This window comes from Oryx dammah, unplaced genomic scaffold (genome assembly GCF_014754425.2).
Source record: "Oryx dammah isolate SB20612 unplaced genomic scaffold, SCBI_Odam_1.1 HiC_scaffold_16, whole genome shotgun sequence".
NCBI classification, from domain to species: Eukaryota; Metazoa; Chordata; class Mammalia; order Artiodactyla; family Bovidae; genus Oryx; species Oryx dammah.
The window spans coordinates 5,489,035-5,514,776 of NW_024070200.1; the positions used below are offsets into that span (position 1 = coordinate 5,489,035).

Sequence of the window (25,742 nt, forward strand, 5' to 3'; positions counted from 1 at the left end):
AGACACGCACGCAGGACTGCCTGAACCCGCTTTAGGCGGTATAGACAGGCACGCAGGACTGCCTGAACCCAAGCCTTCATGTTGCCAAGACAGTGAGGTAATGCTGTTGGAAAAAATTGGTAACCAAAATGTGTCTTATGGGCGTGTGCTCTCACTGGTAACTCTGCTAACTGTGCTTTGAGGGCAAGCATGTAGAGGAAGGTTACTCTGGCCTCAAAAACTCAGCAGTGATTCACACTGGCAGGTTAGGCTTTTTGTGGGAGGTAGGATTTTGTTTTGTTTTTAGAATTAATTTAAGTATAGCAGAGTGAATAAACAGGGTGGTTAATCCTCCTTTCAATGTAAGGGACACTGGTTCAACTCCTGGTCCAGGAAGATCCCACGTGCCGCAGCTAAGCCCATGTGCTGCAACCACTGAGCCAGCTCTCTAGAGGCTGCACATCGCCACTCCTGGGCCCAACTGTGCGGCAGCTCCTGAGGCCTGCCGCCCCAGGCCTGCGTTCCGCAGCGGTGGGAAGCCGCGCACGGCAGCTAGGGAGAAGCCCACACAGTAACGAAGACCCAGCACAGCCAGAAACAGATGAATCCTAAGAAAAGAAGAGTAAATAAGCACCCTGTGCCCTAGCCCACATTGTTCGCTTCACAGTCAAGCTGAAAGCCGCTGTTTTCATTTTCTTCTCAGTATCTTTAGTTTTTCTTTGGATGTTGTTGTTTAGTCGCTCAGTCTTGCCTGACCCTTTTTGACCCCATGGATTGTGGCCCTCCAGGCTCCTCTGTCCATGGGATTCTCCAGGCAAGAATATCGGAGTGGGTTGCCATTTTCTTCTCCATTTCTTTGGATGCAGGATTCAAGATCATGCCTATACTCATTAAACTATAATACAAATATTTACATTTAGAAGTATGTTTGATAATTAGAAATGAAATGCCAGTTGGCAACTTTTAAGTTGTGTTTCCTTGTGACTGGATTTCTGACCATGGATGTGGTTGGACTGACAATTGTAACATGTTTTGGTAATTATTGTCTTCTTATTTTTTCCTCCTAGGCAGAAGAATTATTTTTATGGGTTCCACGAAAATTACTAATGACTGTTGAATCTGCTAAAAATTCAGTGTTGGGTGAGAATAATTTCTGTTTGTTGAAAGGAGAGCAAAAATGATAAAAATATATAAAATTTCATTTTGTGGGGCTAAGGACCATCTTTGGTTGTTTTCTCAACTAGTGAGATATTTCCTACAGTCCCCATGAAGTGTTTTCCACGCTCGTAATCTGACTTAGATGAAGAATGGCAAAAGAATGGAGCACTTTAAATGTTATGAGGCTCTCAGGTTGCTTCTGTAACTTTGATGTATCTTTTGAAATGAACACTTTGTAAAGCAGTTTGTGGCACTAATCCTGTTAACTTCTGGGTTAATTCAGGGCCCTTGTATTCTCAAGACCGGATTCTTCAAGCCATGGGAAACATCACACTGGCCTTCCATCTGCTGTGTGAGCGGGCCGACCCTAACTCGTTCTGGCAGCCCTACATTCAGACCCTCCCCAGCGAGTACGACACCCCCCTCTACTTCGAGGAGGATGAGGTTCGCTACCTGCAGTCCACACAGGCCATACACGACGTCTTTAGCCAGTACAAGAACACGGCACGGCAGTACGCCTACTTCTACAAGGTCATCCAGGTGAGCAGGTGCTGGCAGTGTCGGGGAGGAGGGGAACTGAGTGCTTGAGTGCTGCCCTGAAGCGTTTTGCTTTCTAAGGGAAGAGGCATGGAGGGCATGTTTCTGTTTTTACCGAATGTCACGGAAATGTGGTTGGAATACATCTGATTGCCTCGGTGCCCACTGTGAAAACAAGCAGCGGTTACTCCCATCTCATGAAAGTCATGACGTTGTTCTGGAGACAGAAGATAACCTTGGAATGTTAGAAGTCGCTCAAGTCTGTCTGATACAAGAAGATGCTCCAAGTCTAAATCTTCCAAGAAAATGAAAGTCCCTTTATGGATTCTTCATATATACATTAGTAGTAAAGTACTGACAGTTGATTTCTTTATGTTTTTCCAAGTGTGCGCTGTATTGTATTAATTGGAAGTAGTTCTGAGTGGAAGTGTCACGCAGAAGTCTCTGTGTGGTGTCGAGTGTTTGCTTTCACCTGGCTGCTCCTTGCTGTGTTGCAGCGGTTCAGCCAGCATCCCAGCGTCTGCTTTCCGTTCAAGTTGATCGGCACTCAGATGGGGGTCCAGCGTCCTGGCTCCCTTGGAGCTGCGAAGGGGTGGGGCCTCTGCTTCCTGATGCGCCCTGTTTCTCATTTGCCCACAAATCAGCTCCTGGGCTTCTGTGCCTCACAAGTGGCCAGTGAAAGATGAGCTGCTCCCTGTTCTTTCCTTTGGGCAATTTGATAACCTGAATTACGCTTGATATGGTTGTTCCTGTAGGGTCTGTCTCTGCTGTGTTTCATCTGCAAGAAAGTGTGATCTCATTTCATTGTGACAGGAAACAAATGTTTGTCTATTCAGCATGCTTACTGCACAGGAATATTGCACTCAAAAGTTACATCCTTCAGTGGGTCAGATACTTGAGATATATAAAAAAAACTGTATGACTCTTACCTTCAAGTAGAAATCTCTGCTTTTCTAAACTTTAAACTTCAGGAAGTTGTTAGGAATTATCATACAGTATCTATACATTGTTTACTTCAAGTGTGCTTGACTTGAAAAAATACTGATGGAGCCAAATCAAAATTTTGGTTATTCAGTTACTTTGCACCTACCATCCTGCAGTCTGAAGTTTGATGTGGTTCTTCATGACCTGAAAGGGTTGTGCTTTTGTTCCTAGTTCTTATTCGTGTGTCTTAGTGATTAAATGTGAAGCTGACCCTGGCAGGTCTAAGCCTCTGTCATGTCTTATCATTAGGCAGCAACCTGGAAACTAACTCTTTCCATGAATGTGTTTCTCACGTCGGGGCGGTTAGATGGTGAGTGCCAGCGGCTTGCCCTGAGAGGGAAGGTAGTGCCTCTGCGGTCAGGTCAGGAATTCTGGAACTATGCCGGGTCTCCTGACAGCTGGCTTGGCAGAATGATCCCTGGGTTCTCATCGGGCTCACCGGTCTGTTGATTTCAGTCTTAATGAAGTAGTGCAGTTTTGCTTAGGCAATGAGATTTTTAAAGACTGAGTCACTAAAATACTCTCTTAACAACCCTCTGAAATAAACCCCCTTAGGTGATGCTGAGGTGACTGAATTATACTGCAGTCTAGGTAGTAAGTTGTATTTATTGTGAATATCTCACGGAAGTAGAGAACATTCTAGAAATAAACTTTAATTTAGAGGGTTTTCTAAGAATAATAAAATTCTTACATAACAAGAACAGTTTGTATAAATTATAATGAATCCAAATATCCTTAAAAAGAAAACCCACACTCTTTAAGCATTAATGGATCTATTTATCACTGTTCCTTATTGTCATTGTTGTTCAGTCGTCAAGTTGTGTCTGACTCTTTTGCGACCCCCAGGACTGTAGCCCGCCAGGCTCCTCTGTCCATGGGATTTCCTTTATTTATTATTCCTTTTTATTGAAAAATTTAGCTAATATTCATGAACCAGGATATATCAAATGTGAAATTATAATCATCAGACAAATGTTGGCTTTTTTGCATAATTAAGTCAGTCTTGAGTATTTGAAAAATAATGGTCATGATTTTGAAAAGGACGAAGGGGGTCAAAAGGTAACAAGAAAAAACATTACAGAATTATAAGGTTTAAAAATATTTATGGTGAGATAAAACCATGTTTTTCCTGACTGTCAAAAGTATCAAACTGAAGAGAGAGCAAAGGGTATTTGTGCCCATATAACAGGTTCCTCTGTTCTACACCAGTGCTTCTCAGCTGGGCGGTCAAAGGGCATTTGTCCTTGAGAGAGTGTGTGGTGATGATTTTGGTTGTTAGGTTTGGCGGGGTGGATTGTGGGGGTGGGGGGGGCCCTGCTGCTGAACTTCCCTGTGACGTACAGGGCAGCCCCGAACGAGGAGTCGGCCCGTGCAGATGTCCGTAGTGTGGAGGCGGAGAACCCTGCTTTGTGTTTATGCAGTGAGCACAGCACCTCAGACACCAGTGTGATTCCAGAATCCCTAGTGATTGTACACCTAGGGTCTGACTGGTGTGGGTGGCTGGTAGGCCGGAAAGTCTTCCTGGGCTACTGCCAGCCCTGCCCCCCACCCCCCCGGCATTAGCTGCTGGCTGTGGCTGGGGGAGTATGTTTGAAGTGCTTTTCTGTTGCTGTCATTTAACAAACATCACTTCTTTTTAAACATTTACAAGTCTATAACTAGGTTTGGAGATGTTTGAGTTGTTAGGGAGTCAAGATGAGACCCTTGTAATCGCATTTTGAAAGTGAACTCTGTTTGGTGGACTGCCATCACTGCTCCACATGAGCTGTGAGAGTTCAGTCAGGAAGAGGGCAGTGGACCGACGGACGGGAAGGACCACGTGCCCCAAACGGGGCTGTCCTCACTAGGGTGGTCTCAAGAAGGGTCGAAGCAGCAGTGAGATGATCTGCCAGCGAGAGAGGTTGCACAGAAAAAACTTAAGCTCTGTGGTGACAGACCTGAATTGAAGTCCAGACTTCTGTTGTTTAGTTGCTCAGTCGCATCCGACTCCTTGCAACCCCATGGACTGCAGCACACCAGACTTCCCTGTCCTTCTCTGTCTCTCAGAGTTGGCTCAAACTCATGTCCATTGACTTGGTGATGCCATCCAACAGTCTCATCCTCTGTCACGCCCTTCTCCTTTTGCCTTTGATCTTTCCCAGCATCAGGGTCTTTTCCAGTCAGTTGGCTCTTATCAGGTAGCCAAAGTATTGGAGCTTCAGCTTCAGTCCTCCTTCCAGTGAATATTCAGGGTTGATTTCTTTTAGGATTGACTAGTTTGATCTTTTTGCTGTCCAGTGGATTCTCAAGAGTCTTCTCCAGCACCACAGTTCGAAAGCATCAACTCTTTGGTGCTCTGCCTTCTTTGTGGTCCAAATCTCCCGCCCGCCCCCGCCCCCGCCCCCCTCCTCCCCACCCTGCCCACGGTTGGTAGGTATCCAATATGCTACTGGGGAAGAGCAGAGAAATCCTAATAAATATATTCGTTAGCTAAATTAAACGTGGTTCAGCATTAGTTGCTTTAGCCTGCTCCTCTATGTTTGCCCCCTAATCTGGGAAAGTAGAAGACCACTTTGCAGTATAATTATCGTCAGCACAGGTTGGGTTGTTCGGCAAAGCCCTCAGCGGAGTCCAGGGCCACGGTGCCTATGGGTGTGAAACACGACGGAGATGGCAGTTGACGCCACCCCTGCCGGGTAATGGAGAGGGTGTCCTCTGGAGCTGGCCTGCCAGGGCTCCAATCCCCAAAGCTTCATTCTGGGCAAGTCTCGGAGCTTCTGATTGCTTTTCTGTAAATGGGCTAATACAGCATCTGTGTCCCAGTGGCTGAGTGGGCAAAGAGAGTTAACCTGTGTGAGGCGCTCCATCCGGCAGAACTTGTCATGGAAGCGCTCGTCCATTCCTGTTTTGTGTTTCATTGTTTAAGTTGCACCTCCTTCATCCTACAGTACCTCACGTTAGTGTTTAACTTTCCTACTAAAATCCCTACTGGGTGTGGATAATAAAGCGTGTCCTTGCAGGAATTAGGCCTAGAGCCAAGTGACTTTAAAAAAAAATTAATTAATTTATGGCTGTGTTGGGTGTTTGTTGCTGTGTGTAGACTTCCTCTAGTTGCGGTGAGCAAGGGCTTCTCTCTGGTTACAGTGTGTAGGCTTCTCATTGTGGTGGCTCCTCTTGTTGGGAAGCATGGCCACTGGGGCGCATGGGTTTCGTTGCCCTGCGGCGTGAGGGATCTTCCCAGAGCAGAGCTCAGACCCACGGCCCCTGAATTGGCAAGGCAGATTCTTAACCACTGGACTACCAGGGAAGTCCTCCCAAGTGACTCTTTACAAACTTGAAATTGCTTCCATACCTCATGCTTTTGTTTTTATTGTTGGGTTTTTTTAATCTCATGTTTTTAAATATTAAATATTAGTCACTCAGTTGTGCCTGACTCTCTGTGACCCCATGAACTGTAGCCCGCCAGGCTCTTCTGTCCATGGGATTCTCCAGGCAAGAATACTGGAGTGGGTAGTCATTACCTTCTCAGGGGATCGTCCTGACCCAGGAATTGAACTTGGGCCTCCCACATTGCAGGCAGATTCTTTACCATCTGAGCTACCAGGGAAGCCCCTTAAATATTAAAAATGCATGCAGTTGTTTGTTTGCTGAAGTTTGAAAATTGTGTGAGGTGACTTACTGTCAAGGTAGATTGGCTTTGTAGGAACTAGCACTGTTCTCCCATGACCCTGCACACCACTGCGCACCCCCAGGATCCAGCAGGAGGAGAAATCTGCTATGAAAGTTCATTCTGATGTATTTCAATCTGTGATCATCTCTTCTGCTACCTATTTTTACTAATTTCAAAAACAGGTGTAAGCAAGAGTTATCTTTTTAAAAATCGTCTTTGGAGTCTCGCTGTTTGTCTAGTTTCAGGATGTTCTCGCTGCTTATAGAAGTCTTCAGTAATCATTAAGAGTGAACAGGACTGTTACCTTGGTGGGGCTGTTAACTCGTATATTCTCACTGTATGCTTTCCCAGGCTTGGATATTGGGTTTTGGCCCCTGGTTATTTGAATGCACACAGATTACTTCAGCGATGAATTATCCCCCAGGGGTAAGGGCAGGATTACAGCAGCCCGCAGTTAACATTTTCAGTGTGGAGACCTGCCCTGTAAACCCCTTTCAGGGTCTCGGGCACTCTGTTGCCGGAGAAACACGCCTGTGTGCTGTAGTGACAAACCCTGGCCTACCATTTGGGGACTGAAATTCCAGAACAGTTTTCTGTTATGACTTGCAATTTAAAGTCATTTTCTGGGACCTGTCCTAAGCTCTGCATCTGAACTAAAGCCCGTTCTTTGTCTTCTGAGCTGACCTCTGGCTGGAAGGTGTGCCGGCCGCGGCCTCCCGGGGCGCCACCGGTGTGACGCAGGCATGCCGGGTCAGCATGTCTGGTGGTGATCCCAGCTCCCTGGAGAGGAGTCCGGAGAAGTGTCCATCACCCTCTCGCTTCAGCTTTCAGCTCGTTTGCTCTGAAAGAAAGCTAGCACTAGCGTAATGTCTAGCAAGTGCAAATTCCTCTGCTACAGTTCTCTGCTGCTCTGCATTCTTTGTTTTTATGTCTCTCTCTCCCTGCTTGTTATTGCCTCAGACCTAGGGGGATAATTTCATGTGTTCTTGCCTCCCAGTGTCTCTCTTTGGTCAAGGGTTTCTCAGTGCGGCTGTTTGCAAGTTCAGGTTACTTTCTGTCTTTAGCTTGCTTCCCAGAGTTGGTTCAAAAGCCTTTCCAGGCCTCTGTTGGCCTCACCTGTGCAGTAGGGCTTGGGCTTTACAGTTTTTCAGGGTTTTTACATTATACCTACATCGTATTCTTCTTGAGATGTGCAGTGTACAGGGTGTCTTTTAGGGGCTCAAAGGTGATAGTATGTAACCAGGGCCTCAAACTCAGGGACTTTCTCTTGCATACCTGTGTTAAGATCTAACACCTGCTGGTGAAACATTATGCTGCAGCTTCATCGTTGAGAAATGTCCACACCCAGACTCAGGAAGCTAAAGTTAGAAATTGTGGCTCAGCCAAGTGCTGGAAAAGGCTCGTGGGGATTGAGAACCTGCTTGGTGGTAGGATTTCTGTCTGTCTGTGAAGGAGGGGCCAGGAAAGAAGAGACGATCAGTGGTGGAGGCAGAACTTGGCCTTTGAAACTGCTGCAGAGCTTTAACCAATAAAAATAACCTGACGGGCCAGGGCATTCCAAAGTTGGGCTCCAAGTTGGGACTTTTGCATGGAAATCTATGAGTAGTTTTGTGACAAAAATCACTGGGAATAAAAAGCAGGATTTAGTTTAAACCCAATTTTGAAGCAGTATGATCGTGAGAAAGGGAGGAAAATCCTATATTGACTCAACATAGATGAATAATGGTCCAAATGTGTCTCGCCCATGTCAGTGAAAAAGAAATGACTAGATCCTGCATGGTGGGCCAGGCCCTGGGTGGGGCCCGCCAGCCTGTCCCAAGGTTGAGAGTGTGCTTGGAACGTGCACCTTTTCCCATGCTGTTGAGTTGGAACAGGATGCTGTTTTAAGTAAGTTCACGTGTTCGGGGTTTCACAGCATAGAGATGTATCTATAACAGTACTGTTTCCGGTTGATCTCATCACATGCGTGATTTGTCCACCTTCCTTGGGTTTCCTCCTTTGCGCTGGTTGAATCTGAGAGATGCAAGGGGAGGGATGTTGAGGGGAAGCTCACTTGTGTGCTGAGTGCTGTGAATTTTAATGTTTCACGGTGTGTGTCTGTGGCAGTGGGCTTCCTCCTTACTGGCCTCATGCTGTGGGATACGGGGAGGCTGTGTGATGGTGGTCGTCGTCCCAGACAGGCAGCTTCCCTGCCGCAGGCCCTTGGTGGCGAGGGACCCAGGCAGCCGGCCTCTCCGCCTGTGGAAAAGAGGCTGCCCCAGAGCCCGCGGCCAGTAGCACTGCAGTCTCTGCAGCCTGCGGAACGCGGTTGAGCCCCGGGCGCAGCCCTGCCCCTCACCGCTGTCCTCGCCCTGGCGGAGCCACGTGGGACGTGCAGATGTGCGTTATCGGAGGTGGGTTTGCCCCTGTGTCTGTGAGGCTCGCGTCTGCATAGCGAGATCTGATTGTGCCGAGGCCTTCAGGACTGAGCAGCGGCCTTGAGTCAAGTCCCTGGGCCTCCACAGACTTGAAAGATCCAACATCTTGACTCCTGCGGGTGATGTGTGTGAGTGTCGAGTGCTGTTTGGCATACACGTGTGAATGCGTGTGCCCGAGCGGCACCACAGGGGAGGACATGCGTGCGTGTTCACAGAACTTGACCTCTGCTGGTGGCAGAGGTGGTGGCGGGCACCCCCCAGTTTATGCGTGGGTTTATTCCGGGTCGTCCCTGAGGCTGCGGGTCAGCAGCACTTGAGGAGTCTCTGTAGCCAGCTTCTCCCTGTGTCGGCCTCTCCTCTCCACCTGGAAGCCTGTGTCCGGGTCCTCCCTCCTGGGCAAACCCGCCCGCCCTCTCCTCCTGCCCTTGGGTTCATGCCCTTTTCTTTCCGTTTTCACCCATTGTATCCTCCTGGTTGTTGAGTCATTCATCTGCTGTTTATTGAGATCTCCAGTGTGAGGCACCACACCTGGGAAACGGACGAATGTCCCTGGGAGTACAAAGACTTTTCTGGAACTTTTTATTTTGAAATGATTTTCTTGGCTTACAAAAAAGTTGCAAACGTAATACAAAGTTGAAAACCTGGCCGTGGGCACCGCCTCCTGGACACCCCGCTCCTGCCCTGGGGTCCACTTGAGTTTCCTCCTCGAAGCCCGTGCCTTTATGCGGCGCTCTGGTTCTCAGCCTACTTTCTGACAGCGTCATGACTTCTGATGGAGGGCGGGGGTGTGGAGTGCCGCAGAGGTGAGGCAGGGGCGACGGCGGGGGTGAGAGGAGGCGCTTCAGGGGCTCGGGGTATCGAGGTGAACCCGGGTTCTGTGGTCATGGCCTCGGTGGAGACGCAGGATGTAGGGGAGAACATGACGCCTTCCAGTCTCAAGCTGCACCCAGAGGCAGCAGGGCCTCTTCCCGAACTGGGAGTGGTGCTCTGTGCCGGGTGCCCCAGGGCCCTGGCCATTCCGGGGATGGGAGTGGCTCCCGAGCACGCTGCAGGGACCTGAGGTCACTACTGAAGATGCTTCGTGGGGACAGAGCCACCCGCTAGGGTGACCCTCCCTGGGCCCCTCCTTAGGGCTTTGGTCCTGACAGTCACCCGTCGTGTTTGACTCTGTGCGACCCCATAGACAGCAGCCCAGCAGGCTCCCCCATCCCTGGGATTCTCAAGGCAAGAACACTGGAGTGGGTTGCCATTTCCTTCTCCAATGCATGAAAGTGAAGTCGCTCAGTCGTGTCCGACCCTTAGCGACCCCACACACTGCAGCCTACCAGGCTTCTGCATCCATGGGATTTTCCAGGCAAGAGTACTGGAGTGGGGTGCCACTGCCTTCTCCGAGTTTAAGGGCAGAGCAGTCTTATTTCGTCTCCCTTTGGGGCTCTCATTTCGCAGAAAGCTGGGCTGTCCCTTGGACCTGCACAGGTGCCTGCTGGAGTCCTTCCATTCCCAGAGGAGCCCTTTCCTGCCTCAGCCCCACTGTTTGCAGCGGCGGGAGAGGGTCACTTGCAGAGGAAGCCACAGGCGGCCAGCTCTCCCCTCTCTGGGACTAGTGGTGGTCTTCTCTCTCTTTCTCCTTTTTCCCCCCCTTATCCTTACCAGCTTGGCTTTTAATGTTAGAAAAATTGTGGAAACACTGGAACTTAGGAGAATCACTCCAGGCTTGTGTATCCTCTGGAGGGTTTCCAGGGCCTCTGTGATCTTGTTAGAGCCCCTGGCTATCTCGCTGAGATGCTGTGGACCATGTCCTTGCTTGCTCCTGATAGCTGGCCTTGAGCAGTGTTAATCTGTATTAAATGAACGAGTGTTGTCCTTACCATGCCCTCATTTAAGGTTTCTGGCTTTGTAGATTGTTCATCCTAAACATGTGTCTAATTTTCACCATTTTTATAAACTCGGGCTGCAGATAAAGACATTTAAAAAAATCGTAATCTGTGTTTTTAGTTGTTTACTTGTTTTGTATAAAATTATAACAATTCAAAGAGATACAGACTTCACCTTCTGGGAATCGTGGTGTTTCTTCCGGTTTTTGTTTCTGCAGCCTCAGGAAGTGCAGTGCCTTTTCTCTGTGTTCTTGGTTCTGGGTGGCAGAAGCCATGCCTGTGTGCAGTAGGTGGCGTGTAGTCCGTCCTGGCAGTGAAGGGAGGGTACTGGTTTGTGGTGTCTGTACAAGGGGAGACGCTGGGCAGCCCCACACTCAGGGTTCTCCTGTCGGAGTTTTCCAGGTAAGGCTCTGGGGTCTCTGGGCTGCTGTGTGGCTGTCTCTAGCCCTTACCTGGCCTGCTGGCGCTTCCCTCTGGCCATCCTTCCGTGAACCGCAGCCTTCCTCCCCGTACTCGTCACCTGGGCCCCTTGAGAAGAGCTTCCAGCTTTGCTGATCAGAGTTAGGAATGGAAGTCCAGCAGAGCCATCACAGGGGTAATCATGCTTGGCAAAGCTGGCTGTGTGTCTAGCACTGGGAGAGCTTCCTTACCTTTTATTCCAGGAACTACTGCCTTCCCATAAGAATCTGAGACAGAATCAAATTAGATTACGCAGAAACCCCTAGGCCCAGCCCCAGGTCATTGGTAGTTTGCTTCATTACCCCAGAGCTGGGTACCACCCCCTTTTACAGGTGAGATGGGCTGAGCAGGTTTGAAACCCAGATCCGCCTGACCCTGGAGGCTGTTTTTCCCAACTTCCCTCACCTCCACAGACCTGGCCTCTTTACAATTCCTGTCTCCTCCTCCGGCCCACACTTTACTGGTCCCGGGTCTTTCCCACAAGTCTGATCAGTAGAACTTTCTGGAAAATACGAGTTTAAAAACAAAAGCTCCAAAAAAAATCTTTCTTGAAACCTGCTTCTTAAGCCCCCTGAGATCTGTATCTGATGATTACATTGCCTATCCCTCTGGGATAGGGTTTTGGAGTTTTATTTTTTATCTTGAGTGTGTTGATAAAGCAGGAACCTGCTTCTAGTTTTGAGACCTCTGACAAGCACCCTTACAGGAACAGTCTTCCATGCTAGCAGCATATCTGCAGCCACTCTTGCTGGTTGATGTTGACGCCCCCATTCCTTTCCTTCCCTGCAGAACCGCTCCACTTTTGTAACTGCACACAACCCAAGAAATTAAGGCTCAGGCCGCCCGCATCCCATGGCCGCTCTGTGTATCGTCCTCACCTTCTCTCAGGGAGAGGAACATTTAGAGTAGAGTCAGCAGAAGGAAGGAGACAACAGAGGAACCTTGGTAACACCAGTTTTTGTGTTATTAATATGTCATTATTACCCGAGTTGAGCCTGGGGCCTCTCAGCAGCTGAATGTGTGAGCACAGCTGGGACTGTCCACCTCCGCTGTGCTTTAATACCCAGTGGAAGAGTGAGCTTGAGTAAACTCACAGACCTGCACGGAGTGAGGATAGTGACCTTCAGAGAGCGGTCAGAGAGGCCCGTGTTCTGTTGCCCTTATTCCATGAGGGGCCTGCCATGGGTTAGACACACCCAGAGTCCAGGCTGCCTGACCTCCCTGGATCTGAGAGCCGGGGTGTGGGTAGGACTTTGCTGTTGGTGCCGTTGGGGTTGCGTGCTTCCTGCTTTTGCTCTGCACACTGACTCTGCCTAGGACTGATGCTGTGTGAGTATTCGGTGCGTCGTTTTAGCCCTGGTGGGTTAGACCAGGTGGCCCACATCTTTTACCATCACGGAAACTCTTCAGCAGCATGTTTCTGCTGCTACAATTATTATCCAGAAGATTGGCCCATGCGATGTAATAATTTTCAAAGAGTCTTGTTAATAGCAGCTTCTACATGAGCCGTGCCTTCTGCACCTGGCTTGCCAGTTTTCAGAGAAGTCAGTGTCCTGTAGAGGAAGGAACAGTCCCTTGCAGTCTGAGTGTGTCACCTGCTGGGTGCATCTGCGCAGGTTAGGTTGGAGTCTGCGTCCCGTATCTGTAGAAAGGAAATACGGGCACCTGCTGGCCATGTCGTATAGAACAGAGAAGGAGGCACCCTGTAGGCCCAGCACCCAGGAGCCAGCCCACAGGCACACACTGCTGGTCCCTGCCCGCCCCAAGGCCACCCTCTGATCTTTGTCGGGCCACTCAGGGTTCAAGCCTACAAGGTAGCCCTTTGCAGCATGAGGACCACTTAGAAGGCCAGTCCTTGTACAGAGGCAAAATCTGCCTCCCTAGAACCATCGTTCAGAGCTGTTTCCTGACTTTTAGAGTGAAAGATTTCGCCTTCTGCCATGACTTCTCCTCTCCCCATCTTCCCCCGCTGCCCTCCGGCGGAGGCCTTCAAACACCTCTCTGAAAGGTGCACCTTCTTGGAGCCAGTGGCTTACAGAGTTAGTCAGGAGCTTGCTTGCTGTCCCTCTGTAATCAGTCCAGTAGAGAGTGATATTTGGGCCTCCCTAGTGGTCTGGTGGTTGAGACTTCCCCTTCCGCTGCAGGGTGGATCTCTGGTCAGGGAGCTCAGATCCCACACAGCTAGTGGCCAAAACACCAAAAAACACAAATAGAAAGCATATGGAAGAAATATTGTAACAAAATTCAATAAAGACTTTAAAAATGGGCCACATCAAAGAAAGGTCTAAAAATGATCTTTAGGGGCATAGATTGAAAAAATAAACATGGAAGTTCAGAGAAGGAAGAGTCCATTCAGCTGAGAGGTTGAGGAGGACTTTTTGTTTTTTGTCGCTTTCAACAGGGAGCAGTGGTGGTTGGAGAAGGTGACCTCAGAGATGGACCCCCACTGCTCTCTGCCCTCAGCTTTGCCGACTGTTCCTCCCAGCGCGTGTCGGAACCTGACAGCGTCGTGTGTATTTCTCCATTCATCTGTCTGTCTGCCCAGCCACAGTGTCAGCGCACTGCAGGCACGTGCTGTTTCATCTTCAGCTGGAAGGCACCTAACACATCTCCGGGGCTCAGTTGTTTATTGATTGAGTAAAGCCACCAGCCAGTAGCCGAAACCGCAGGCAACAGCATTGAGCAGAGCTGGTCAGACACTGCCTTAGTTTGTTTCCTCTGTCACAGCCAGTGAGAGGCACGGTTCCGCTTTACTCCTGAAGGACAGGCCTGCCAGGCCTCTCGGGTGGGCGGTAGCCAGGCTGGGTCTCGGCTCGGCTCAGACCCCAGAGGCCCTGCTCTCTGCACGCTACCGCCCTCCCCACCCAACTCAGAGTCCCAGAACTCGGGCCACCTGTTGCTTGGTCGTCTATTTCTTGGCTCCTTAGGAACCTGCACGGAGAAGGCAGTGGCACCCCACTCCGGTACGCTTGCCTGGAAAATCCCATGCACGGAGGAGCCTGGTGGGCTGCAGTCCATGGGGTCGCTGAGGGTCGGACACGACTGAGCGACTTCCCTTTCACTTTTCACTTTCATGCATTGGAGAAGGAAATGGCAACCCACTCCATTGTTCTTGCCTGGAGAATCCCAGGGACGGCGGAGCCTGGTAGGCTGCCGTCTATGGGATCACACAGAGTCGGACACGACTGAAGCGACTTAGCAGCAGCAGCAGCAGCAGGAACCTGCAAGGTATCAGGAGCAGACTTCTGTGTTCCCTGGCTTACTTCTCTTCTTTTTTATAGGGAGCTTTGCTTGTTTCTTGTGTTTAGACCGCTTTCTAAAATTGTCCGTGGTTTGTAAGAGATCACCAGCAATGACTTTGCGGTCACATTTCCAGGTTCTTTCAGTGTTCAAGTCGGTTATTTTCTTGTTTGTTTTTATTTTCAATCTGGAACAGTTTGGACTTGTTAAGATGGCTGGGGACTTTATTGCTGTCATTTCTTCTTTCTTAGGAATTCATTTTCCTTCTAGTGATGACAGACACCGTCCTCCCTTCCAGGGGGTTTCTGCACTTTTGACCTCTCCTGTCTAGGTCTGAGTAGAACCAGTGAGATCTTTTCATAACCTGAATTGTGTCATGCCGCTGGTACCATTATACTTGGGAATGCCCAAAGGGCAGGGCTGCCGAGGTGGCCGCTCCCACCCACTTCAGGTGCATTCTTGGGTCCCCTCCTCCCCATCACTGCTGTCTGCCCCCTCTGGCTGTCATGAGTTCCCTGGTGTTGCCCAGCCTCTTGGCCAGTAGCCGAAAGGGCTTTGCCATCTGCCTCTCTGCGGGGGCTCCGCCCTGGTCTTTGAGTGACTGCTTCCTTCTCAGCCTTCTGGTTTCAGCTACAACATTGCAGTCTGAGTGTGGCTCTCCTTTCTCTCAAGTAGGCCTTCCTCATCTACTATGTTAGTGTGTTAGGTAGGACTCTTCAGAGAAACAGAACCTGTAGGCTCTATGGATGTGTATTGTTCGGTCGCTCAGCCGCATCCGACTCTGTAACCCCATGGACCGTAGCATGCCAGGCTTCCCTGTCTTTTACCAACTCCCAGAGCCTACTCAGACTCATGTCCATTGAGTCGGTGATGCCATCCAACCATCTTGCCCTCTGTCCTCCCCTTCTCCTGCCTTCAGTCTTTCCCAGCATCAGGGTCTTTTTTAATGAGTTGGTTCTTAGCATCAGGTAGTCAAAGTTTGGAGCTTCAGCATCAGTCCTTCCAATGGATATTCACGATTGATTTCCTTTAGGATTGAGTGGTTTGATCTCCTTGCAGTCTAAGGGACTCTCAAGAGTCTTCTCGAAAGGCATCGAATCTTTGGCGCTCAGCCTTCTTTATGGTCTAGCTCTCACATCCACACATGACTACTGGAAAAACCATAGCTGTTTATATAGAAGGAGTTTATTTTAAGGAATTGGCTCTCATGATTTTGGAGGCTGGCAAGTCCAAAATTCACAGGATAGGCCAGCAGGCTGAAGACCCAGGAAAGAACTGTTTCAGTTCAAATGCAAAGGTCGTCTGCTGCACACTTCACTCTTGCTTGAGTGAGGTCAGGCTTTTGTTCCGTTCAGGCCTTCAGTTGACTGGCTGGGCCACCCCCCCACCCCCACCCCCCACACTAGGGTGGCCAGTCTGCTTTACTTAGAGTCCACCAGCTTAGATGGTAAGTGCCTCCAAGAGCAGCTTCACAGGAACGTCAGAATCATGCTTGACTAAACATTTGGGCATGTGGCTCAGCCAAATTGACGTGCAAAATCCACCTTCACAGCAGGCTTTTGTAAGATTGATGTATTAGCCTGCTATCTGTATCCTCCTCTGGAGGGACCCAGCTTTCCAGGCCCAGAGTGACACTGTGGGACCCGCAGAGCTTGGGCAGAGTTTGTTCTGTGGGGGAACCGATCAGCCGTAAGTTTTCCACATGACTCTCACATGGCCAGGGCCTCATGGGAGGTGAGTGGCCAAAATCCAGCCCGTCCCCCACTTCCCAAGCTGTGTCCCCGCAGAGCTGCAGTTAGCCATTTCCAGTTTGTGCAGAGGTCCGTGTCAGGGTGCTAAGCCTGATGGGCCCTCAGAGGAGCCACATTGATGAGGGCTGCCTGAGTCCAAGAGCAAGGCCTCGTTGTGCACGCAGCGGCCCTGGACGTGTGTGCCCGGGTCTGTCTTCCAAGACACGAGCCACGCAGTGAGGGGGGAATTTATCAGGTCCTCTGCTTTTAGCAGGCGTGCTTTCACCGCTGTCCACATGACTGATGCATACTCTCTTGGGCAACTGTATTTTCCTCTGTTAAAAACGATAGTCTGTATTTTCCAAAAGATGAGGTGATGTGAAATGTACTTCACTGCACTGTCGGCTTACTGTTCTTTCATTCTCACCTGGTGCCCACGACCAGGTTCTGTGGCTCCGAGTCAGAGTTCCCTGTAGGGGCCCTGGGGGCCATTCTTCACTTCCCACCAGCTCTCCTCCTGCTGCTGTGTCCTGTCCGCTCTAGCCAGGGCTCCCTGACTGCGCGGGGCCTGGTGTCCCCTCCTCATGTGGCTCCAGTGAGCTGCCCCGCCTCTGCGTGCTGCTGTGTGGCTGTCTGAGGCCACGGGCATCCCTCCTGACCCTCTTCCCGGCTGTTTCCTCCTGAAAATTACCGGGTGTTTCCACCTCGCATACAGCTGTGGCAAAACGCCCTGCGATTATCGACAGTTTGAGCCTGAATTATATTTTTGGAGAGCTGTTACTTTTAGGCCCACCTGTGTTCTTTAGTCCTTAAGCTTTGTCACGTGTTACAACTTGAGTTATTTTGTCCTTTCACGAATCAATTTTATTCTTTCAGCTTAAGAGAAGAAGTGAGTCCTAAATATTAGTCATTGAAAACATAGATGGAAACTGTATTTTTATTTACATTCAGCCTCATCAGGAAAAAATTACAATAGTATTCATTATAATTTTTTGAAAATCAAATAACTACCTATTTAAAATATCTTCTAATAATGATGGTGTTTTTCTGAATGCTGGCTTCTCCTCCCAGTCAGTGCTGGGTGCTCTGGGGAGATAGAAAAGTCCTCTGAGGCCCTTGCCTGGTGGGAGTTGAAAGAGAGAGGAGGAAGACACCCAGCAGGAAACATTGAAGAGCAAAAATGGTAAACTGAGGCCATGACTGCTGTCCGAGCCCCTGGGGGCAATCAGGTGGTACCTGAGTTGGGGCTTGAAGGGCAGAGTGGTCTGGCCGAGGGAGGGAAATGCCGTCAGCTATGGGGTGGCGTCGGGGGCGGCAGGACATGTTCTGAGGATGGGAGGCAGCGTGGCCTGCTGAGGCCGTGGCTGCGGAGTTGAGGGAGGTCGTGCAGGGGTGTGCCGTAGGGACCAGCTCCCCGAAGGTGGGTCCGGGCGCCTCCCTGGAATGCCTGCAGCCTCTGTGGCTCAGGCCAGTGTGGAATGGAATAGCTGTGGCCTCCACGGTTGCGTTTTATGACACCTGCTCAGGCGCCTCAGTTTCCACAGTCCCATCCAACCCTGTCTCACAGCTGACATCAGGGGTTAAAATGTGCTTTTAAAACATAGCCTCCTGTTAACATAATTCACCAGAAGCCAGATTTGAGCATGTTTCAGTGATATCAAAAAAGAAGGCTCCAGGAGTGGACATAAACAGGCAGAAGGCCTGTTGCCAGGAGCTGGGAGGGAGGGAGACCATGGAGGCCTTGAGCAGGCCATGGGGATTGTGCCCTTCATGTCATAGGGAGCCCCAGGCAGCAGAGTGGTCACATTGCCTGGATTTGTTTGCTTGCTTACAGATAACCTCGCAGCAAGGAGGTCAGAAGACCAGTTAGCCTGAGGAATTTGAGACGGATTTAAAGGTCGAATTGACAGTATCTGGTGACAAACTGGCTGAGGAGAGTTTGGGAGAGAGAGAGAGTGTAGGATGGCCTTGCAGTTTCTGGAATAAAATGGTTTTAAGTTTATTATGTTCCCCTTGTTCCTAAACTGATTTCCCCACCCTTCCTGTATTTCTAATCTGTATGGTTTAGAAAGGAAACTTTTGATCCTAAATTTCTAGCTTATTCTAACTTATTTGAACCCAAGACACTGAAAGTAATCCTTGTATCTGAGTTTTCAGTCCAGACAGGTTTGTTTTATACTTTGGAATATATATTTCAAGCAGAAATCTTTTGTATGCAAAAGTCAAGCCTGGAGCAAATCTTTATTGTGAAATGATAAGCATGCGAAGGTGAAGGTTTTAATGGAAGTGCTCACTCAGCCTTAACCGCAGTGACAGGTGCACAGTAGCTCGTCTGAAGGAAGGGCTGTCAGATGGGCAGCTTTCAATTTAAATATATCAGTGATTTCAAGGCTGTCTCTAATGAGTTCTAAAATCTTTGTGTCAGTCTCATTTTTTCCTTTAAATGGTGTGAAGTCCTTTAAAATTAACAAGCCTATTTTTTTTTAAATTTTTATTTGATGGTGTTGACATCAACTGTTACCATTGGCTTAGAGGTCATCAGTCTAATGGGAGTTAGTAGCCATGGTTTCTCAAACCAGGACAGCAGCTCCCCGTTGGACAGCAGCTCCCCGTTAGCAGGCCAGTAGGCTAGCTGGGGGGACTGCCTAGACACGGCTGCTGTGTCTGCACACTGCCGCACCACTGACCACGGGCGGTGTAGTCACAGAAGCTGTTTGAGTCACAGCCGCATAGACGCCAGTGAAGCCTCCTCAGTGAGCGCAGTGTTGGGCCGGGGTGGATGGAGGACCCAGGAGGAGTATGCCCAAACCAAGAAAGAGCCCCTGGGAAGGATCGGTCTCTCTCTCTCTTTCACACACACACGTCACACGTCACGCAGAGGTCCCAGTGCATCCAGGCCTTTCCCCCACTACCCAGCATCACTGATGTGAGAGGGGCCCTGGCGGGTGCTTGGCTACAGACGGGGTCTCTGGTCTCAGGGTGCTCCCTCTAGCAGAGGGTCAAGCCCATCCCTGGAGAGGAGAGCGGGGCTGGGGGGCCACTGCCCAGAGGTGAGGGCAGCAGCAGCAGCAGGCCTGGGGTTCCGGAGAGGCTTCCGAGAGGGGGCGGGCTGCCGATTTGCTTAGGAGGGGAGGGGCTGGGCTGGCCTGGTGTGTGGGGCAGGGGTGGAGGGAGGGGTGGGGAGGAAGGCTGGCGGGCGGGGTAGCCAGGTGGCGGCTCTTGCGGGGTGCATGCTGAGCCCTCAGCACTGCCCTGCTGTTTCTGGCTGCTGCTCCCATTTGACAGATGAGGAAACGGAAGCCTCTTTGCTGGTCCATCTGTTTCAGGACTTAAACTTGCCCCTGGAGATTGGTACATGAGGCCTTAGATTCCCGCCTGAATCTGAGCTCCCTTCTCCGTCTCTGGTGCCATACTCACCTTGTACCCTAGGGAGCCAGTCGCTCACTCCATCGACACGTGCGGGTGCTCACAGCCCAGCCATCTGGTTTGCATTTCACCGGAAGCAGTAGAAATGCTTCCGGAGTGCATGTGTGCCCCCGAGTCCTCTGGAAGTGCAAGCTCCTCAGAGGCAGGGCTTGGCCAGTGTCCGTCGGGCGCTCAGAGCAGAGAGTGCTGGTGTGCAGCAAGAGCCCGGGGCCCAGTTCCCGGGGAAGAGAGAGAGCTCCTGGGTGAGGCCAAGAGGAGGTGGGGACCGCCCGCAGGGTCGGCACGTTTGGATGCCATTCTGGGTTTCCTTTAGTGTGTGGGTGGCATCAGCTTCCTGGACAGGCTGCTCTGGGAATGAAAAGCACATGAGAACATAGCCGTGGGCCAAGTCAGACCTGCCCTGAGAAAGAGTCATCCCAAGCCGGCTTCACTGACTGTTCTGCTTTTTATTTTAAAGAAGATGCTTCATCTCAGCAAGGCACTCACTCACCCTGGTGTCCCACAGAGGAGTGCCTTGCATGTAGTCGGAGAGGTGACGAGTGGCGTCAGGCTGCCTTCCTGGGCCTGTCCCGCCCACACACCTGTCGGGACTGTGGACCTGGGAGGCATGCCGGTTCCATTTCTGGGTGATGAACAGCCACGGAGACTCCCTGTGTAGACTAAGCCTCTCTTGATTCACGAAGCTGTCGGCCACACTAGAAGGATGGGACTGGACAGGAATCACTGGGAGGGCAGAGGGCACGCTGGGAGGACTGGTGAGCGGACCTCAAGCCCTGGAGGCCTGTTTCCAGCAGTAGCTCGCAGTTGTCGGGGGCACATATGGCACCGCTCTCATGCTGCCTCAGTCTCTGTTGCTGAGAAGGGGAGCCTGCCCTGTGCCCCCCGCAGGCGGGTAAGGCCAGGTGAGGAGTGAAGGGAAGCTGTTCTTAGGTAATAGAGCATGTTACAAATGCCTGTTTCTAAAGGAGAAGCTGCCTGTCACTGCCCCTTGGGGGTTCTAAAGAGGCGGATCTCAGATGAGGTGTGAAGTGAGCTGCGTGGCCAGCCCTGGTTCCTCCCAGTTCAGAGGAGCGTGGAGTGGCCGCTCCCGTCACAGCCTGGTGGGTGCAGGGGGCTCGCTGTTCTCTCCTAAGTCTCCTGGGGGAAGTGAGACAAGTGGGGAGAAGCTGAACGGCAGCAGGGCACGCAGGTGACAGGTTATGGCCGTGGACGCGTCCGCTGGTTGGTACAGGGTCGGTTACCAAAATTCTAGACAAAAACCTAGAGGCAGGGAAGATTTGAGTGGTTTAAGAGTGTATCACATAAAAATATGGCTGTACTGTAAAGACAGTAAAGGTCAATAATCACTCCCAAACATTGAACATTAAAAACTATTTTTAAAGTAAGTTTATCTTTAGTCTCCCCAGACATTATACATGGTGAGTAATCGAAAAAGGTAAAAATGATGCATATTGATGAATTATTTCATATATAATGAACAGGCTTTTGAGTGTGAGTTATTTAAAGTGGTCAATGTTAATAGAATAAATATATAGTAGAAAAAATAAAGGAAACAGCCCTCTAGTCACTCATGTGAGTAACACTCATCATGTGATAAAGATGAACAGTTTGGGAAATGTTCTGCTGACTGCTTAAATTGAGATTTAATTTACACACATAAAGCACACAGGTAGCAGGTACAGATTCGTCTTTACACTGGTTACCTGAACCGGAATCAAGACATGGAGCATCTCTTCCATCCCGGGAAGCTCCCAGCCTCCTTTGTGCCCCGCCGCCCCTTTTCCACAGGTGACCCTGCAGGGCTCCTTTTCACCAGCCTCCTGTCACGAGGCTTGTGCAGTGGGGCTCCCCCCCACCGCCTTCTTGTGCGGGGGCGGCGCCCGTGAGCACCGGCTGTGTCGCTGGGTGTGGCAGTGGGTCAGTGTTCTGTTGCTGCGGCACAGTTCTTCGGCGTGTGAATCCACTGCAGCGCATTTATCCGTTCTCTCATGGATGGACATTTCGGTTCCTGCTGTTTGGCTGTTGTAAACAAAGCTGCTGTACATAATCCTGTATATATCTCCTTGTGGACATACACATTCCTTTCTTCTGGGTTTTCTTGGAAGAAGACTTAACAGGGGTGTGGGCCGGTCATGTATGTGACCACCCAGCCTCAGTAGACACCGACAGACCATTTTCTGAAGCAGCTGAACCCAGCTGGTGGCGGGAACGGTGCGTGAGCGTCCTGGTTGCTCAGCTCCCTCCCAGCCCTGGGCCTCGGGGCGTCCGGTGCACGTGTGTCTGTCTCCTCGTGGTCCTGGCTTCCGTTGCCAGTAACCAGTGGTGCTGAGTGTGGTCTCACCTGCTTATTAATTAGTTGGACACCTTCCTTAGGGAAGTGCCCATAGCAATCTTACTCACTTAAAATTATAATAATATATTTTATTTAACCCAATATAGCCAAAAGATTATCTTTTAAAAATATAATCAGTGTAAGTGACTTATGGTATATTTTACATTTTTTATAATGAATCATCAAAATCCAGGGTGTATTTTGTGAGCGGAGTACTATATTATGTTACTAAGCTTTCAAATTATGGCAAAATACATGTAACATAAAATTTGTCAGTTTGACCATTTTTAAGCATACAATTCAGTGGCAGTAATTACATTCCTAACGTGCAGCCGTCACCTCTGTCAAAATCTTTTCCTCATCATGAACAGAAACTGTAAATGTTAAGCAGTAATTCCCAGCCCCGCCCCTCCCGTTGTTTGTGTTACTGATTTGGCGTTTTCTTCTGTATGATGATGATGTTAGTTGCTCCGTCCCGTCTGACTCTTGCCGCCCCTTGGGCTGTAGCCCACTGGGCTCCTCTGTCCTGGAATTCTCCAGGCAAGACTCCTGGAGTAGATTGCCATTTCCTTCTCCATTTCTTCTGGATATGTGCCTTTTACAAGACATGTTTTGACTGTCTCTTCCCAGTCTGTGGCTCGCCTAGTCGCCTTCCTAATGATATCACTGGATGAATAGAAGTTCTTAATTTTAATGAAGCCTGATTTATCAGTCTTATCTTATTTTTAAGGTAGTATTCTTCGTGTCCTTGTAACAAGTTCCTTGCCAAGCCTAGGGGCTCTCCACCAAGAGCAGCCTTCCCTCGGGGAGAGAGACCTTTTTGACTCCCACAACAGGGCCTGGGAGGCGGCCAAGCATTCAGCACACGGGACATTCCCAACAAAGACTCATCTGGCCCGTAGCGTCGGGAGTGCTGAGCTGGGGAGAGCCTGGCCTGGCCAGGACCATCAGGGTGTTCTTGTATGTTTGCTTCTGGAAGTTTTCCCGCCTTACCTTTAGCAGTTAAGTCTGTGATCCATCTCTCTGTAACCCAGGTGTATGGGATGAGAAGAAATTGAGAGAGATCTTGATTCTTGCGCATCTGGGCCCCCAGCCTTTTATTTAAAACAAAATTCAGCTCATTGTCAGGAACCGTACATGGAACGTTTTCACGTACAGAACTGAAGTCTCGGCGTTTGGTGGTCTAAAGGCCAGTGTTTGGAGCACGAAGTGCATGTCTGGCACGTGGAGAAACTGAAGGGTTTTTTCCTTTTCCAACACTTGATAGAGTTTTTGTTTCTGTGGTTTTTTAACTTCCAGGTTACAACTGTAATGAAAACACCCACACAAAAGAGGCAACTCACAAATAAACTGACTCTCAAGTGTGCTGTCTTTACCACACTGTTACCAGATTCTTTGAGGGGCTTCCCTGGTGGCTCAACTGGTAGAGAATCTGATTGCAGGGCGGGAGACCTGAGTTTGATCCCTGGGTTGGGAAGATCCCCTGGAGAAGAGAAGGCTACCCACTTCAGTATTCTGGCCTGGAGTATTCCATGGACTGTATAGGCCATGGGGTCGCCAAGAGCTGGACATGCCTTAGCGACTTTCACTGACCTGGTTCTCTGCAGATAAGCTTCATGATTAGAATTTGCCAGACAGGGAATTGTTTAGTTTTTCCATTGTAGTTCAGTGGGATTTCTACTTGTCAGATCTTCCACAAAACTGACCACTTAAATATTCAGATCTTAGTAAAATAGGCTGTGACATTTTAGGATTGCTAGGAGGAGAACCTAACTTTGCAAGTGGTGCCCTTAACCCATGTGGACAGCTGTTCAGGAGGACGGCAAGGACAAAAAGGTTGTTGTGAGAGCGTTCCCCTGTGTTTAACGCTCGTGTCCAGTACATTCATGATATTCTTTAAAATCTAATTATATATAAGAATTTGTGGCCATTGAACAGTCAGATGGGGAAAAGAAATCACTTTATCTAGCATATGTTGTGGACGGGTAACTGCTTGCTGTTGAAACTGACCCTGGCAAGGGGATCTAGGGGTTTTAGGGTTAGATACTTAGATCTTGCTTTAAAATCCTTAAAAATACTATAATGTTGCTCTTTTAGGGCAACACTGGTTCCCCCTTTTCTCCGTATGTGTGGCTAGTGTGCGCCAGAGAGGTGCCAGTTTGGAATCAACACCTGGGTCTGAGTCACAGCTCTGCCTGTAAGTGGCCCAGGGGTGGCTCAGCTTCCCACTCTGGTAGGGGAGGCACTGGCTGCTGTCCCGTGTGGGTCCTGGAGGACTGACTGAGGAGTGAAGAGCTCTGTGGGAAGCGCAGGTCCTCACAGAAATGGGAGGGGCCCCCATTCGTCAAGGGCTTCCCTGGTGGCTCAGATGGTAAGGAATCTGCTGGTAGTGTAGGAGACCCCGGTTGGACCCCGGGGTTGGGAAGATCCCCTGGAGGAGGGCGTGGCAACCCACTTCAGTATTCTTGCCTGGAGAAATCCATGGACAGACCATGTGGTCAAAAAGAGTCAGACATGACTGAGCAACTAACACACACCCATTTGCTTGTGGGTCCACCACTTGTTTGTGATCTGTGTTGTGTTTATACTGAGGCAGCACGTGAAATTAGGTGAGTGGGATTTGGAAGGACCCTCCCCTTCCTTGCCAGGTGACCTGGGGCTCGTTTCTTCTGGGGCGTCGTTCCTTGTCTGTAAATTGGGGGTGATGGCGGTACCAACCTTACAGGTACCAACCTTAAACCTGCGAGGTTTAAGTTTGTTAAGCTGTAAAATGCCTAGGATATTTTATGTGCTTGGCACATAGTAGATACTCAATGAACGTTAATTATTTTATTATTACTGTAGAGTTGATTTGGATAGTAATGAAATTCAGTGTCTGCCTCAGTCAGACCCTTTTCTGCACGGGCTGACCGGGCCTCTGAAAGCTGGTGTGATGAGTCCCCGACGCAGGGCTTGTAGTCCTCCGCGCTGTGAAGCTAGGCGAGGGATGGTTGGCACGGAGGGCCTGCTTCGGGAGAGAACAAGACGTGTGAGCCAGGCTGCACCGCATTTACCCCCGTCTTCACTGCTCAGCAGATTCAGAGTTTAATTGTTCATTAATGACTTACCTGTTTAATTTCACTAATTTCTTTAATGGGGTCATTTTCAACATCGAAAGGGATGAGAACAACTTTGTTCAATTTTGTTTCCACTGCTCCTAGCCTGATGTTTGGCACCTGATAAATGTATGTTGAGTACATTTTGATGATCGGTTATTATTAGGGATCCCAAGAAAAAGTCATGTGGCCAGAAGAGTCACGTTAGAGATCCTTAAGATTGCGTTAGAGGAAAAAGTAATGTGGCTGAGTCTTTGGCCTTGGTGTCAGAGGCCTTTTTGACTTTTTTTTTTTTTTAAGTGGAATTATTTTTAAAATTGGAAACCATACATACATATAATAAAAAAATACACAGCAGCTTAAGGGGGAAGGTTAAGGTTTTATATGTTCTATTTGGCAGAGTTTCAATGACCTGGAGCCTCAAGTGGGCAGATCTGGACACAGATGGGGCCAGAAACCTTAGTGTGAAATGTAGCTTCTCCCAGACTGCATTCTGCCTCTGTTCATCTGTGTGCACATATGTACATGCGAGGCATGGGGAGGGCTTGATCAGATAGCAGAGATCCTTACTGTCTCCTCCTTGGTGGCAGCTGGCAATACACCCAGTTCCTGGATCCAACTCAAGTGAGCGTAAGTCACCTGCAGACTTGTTAAAAACAGTGCTTCCTGCACCCCGCTCTCGGGATAGGTGGGTCTGGGCTGAGGCCTGGATGTTGTGCCCAGAGAGCAGCACCCTGGACTGTAGGACTCTGGAATAGCAGAGAGCCTGCTGTTGGAGCCTGTCCAGAGTATCTTACAATCCCCTTTATGCGTCACAGTTTTCATCTGTTTTACAGAACAAAACAGGTGTATGGAATTGAAG

At 49.6% G+C, this 25,742-nt stretch overlaps 1 protein-coding gene across 3 annotated transcripts in view; it reads left to right on the plus strand.

Moving 5' to 3' along the window:
* SETD3 (SET domain containing 3, actin histidine methyltransferase) overlaps nucleotides 1-25,742 on the plus strand; it is a 76,878-nt gene that overhangs the window by 22,245 nt on the left and 28,891 nt on the right. For all 3 annotated transcript variants that reach the window (XM_040256964.1, XM_040256966.1, XM_040256965.1), the window contains exons 5-6: nucleotides 1,047-1,119; nucleotides 1,421-1,677. In XM_040256964.1, the coding sequence (XP_040112898.1) occupies nucleotides 1,047-1,119; nucleotides 1,421-1,677 (330 nt within the window). The remainder of the gene's footprint in view (nucleotides 1-1,046; nucleotides 1,120-1,420; nucleotides 1,678-25,742) is intronic.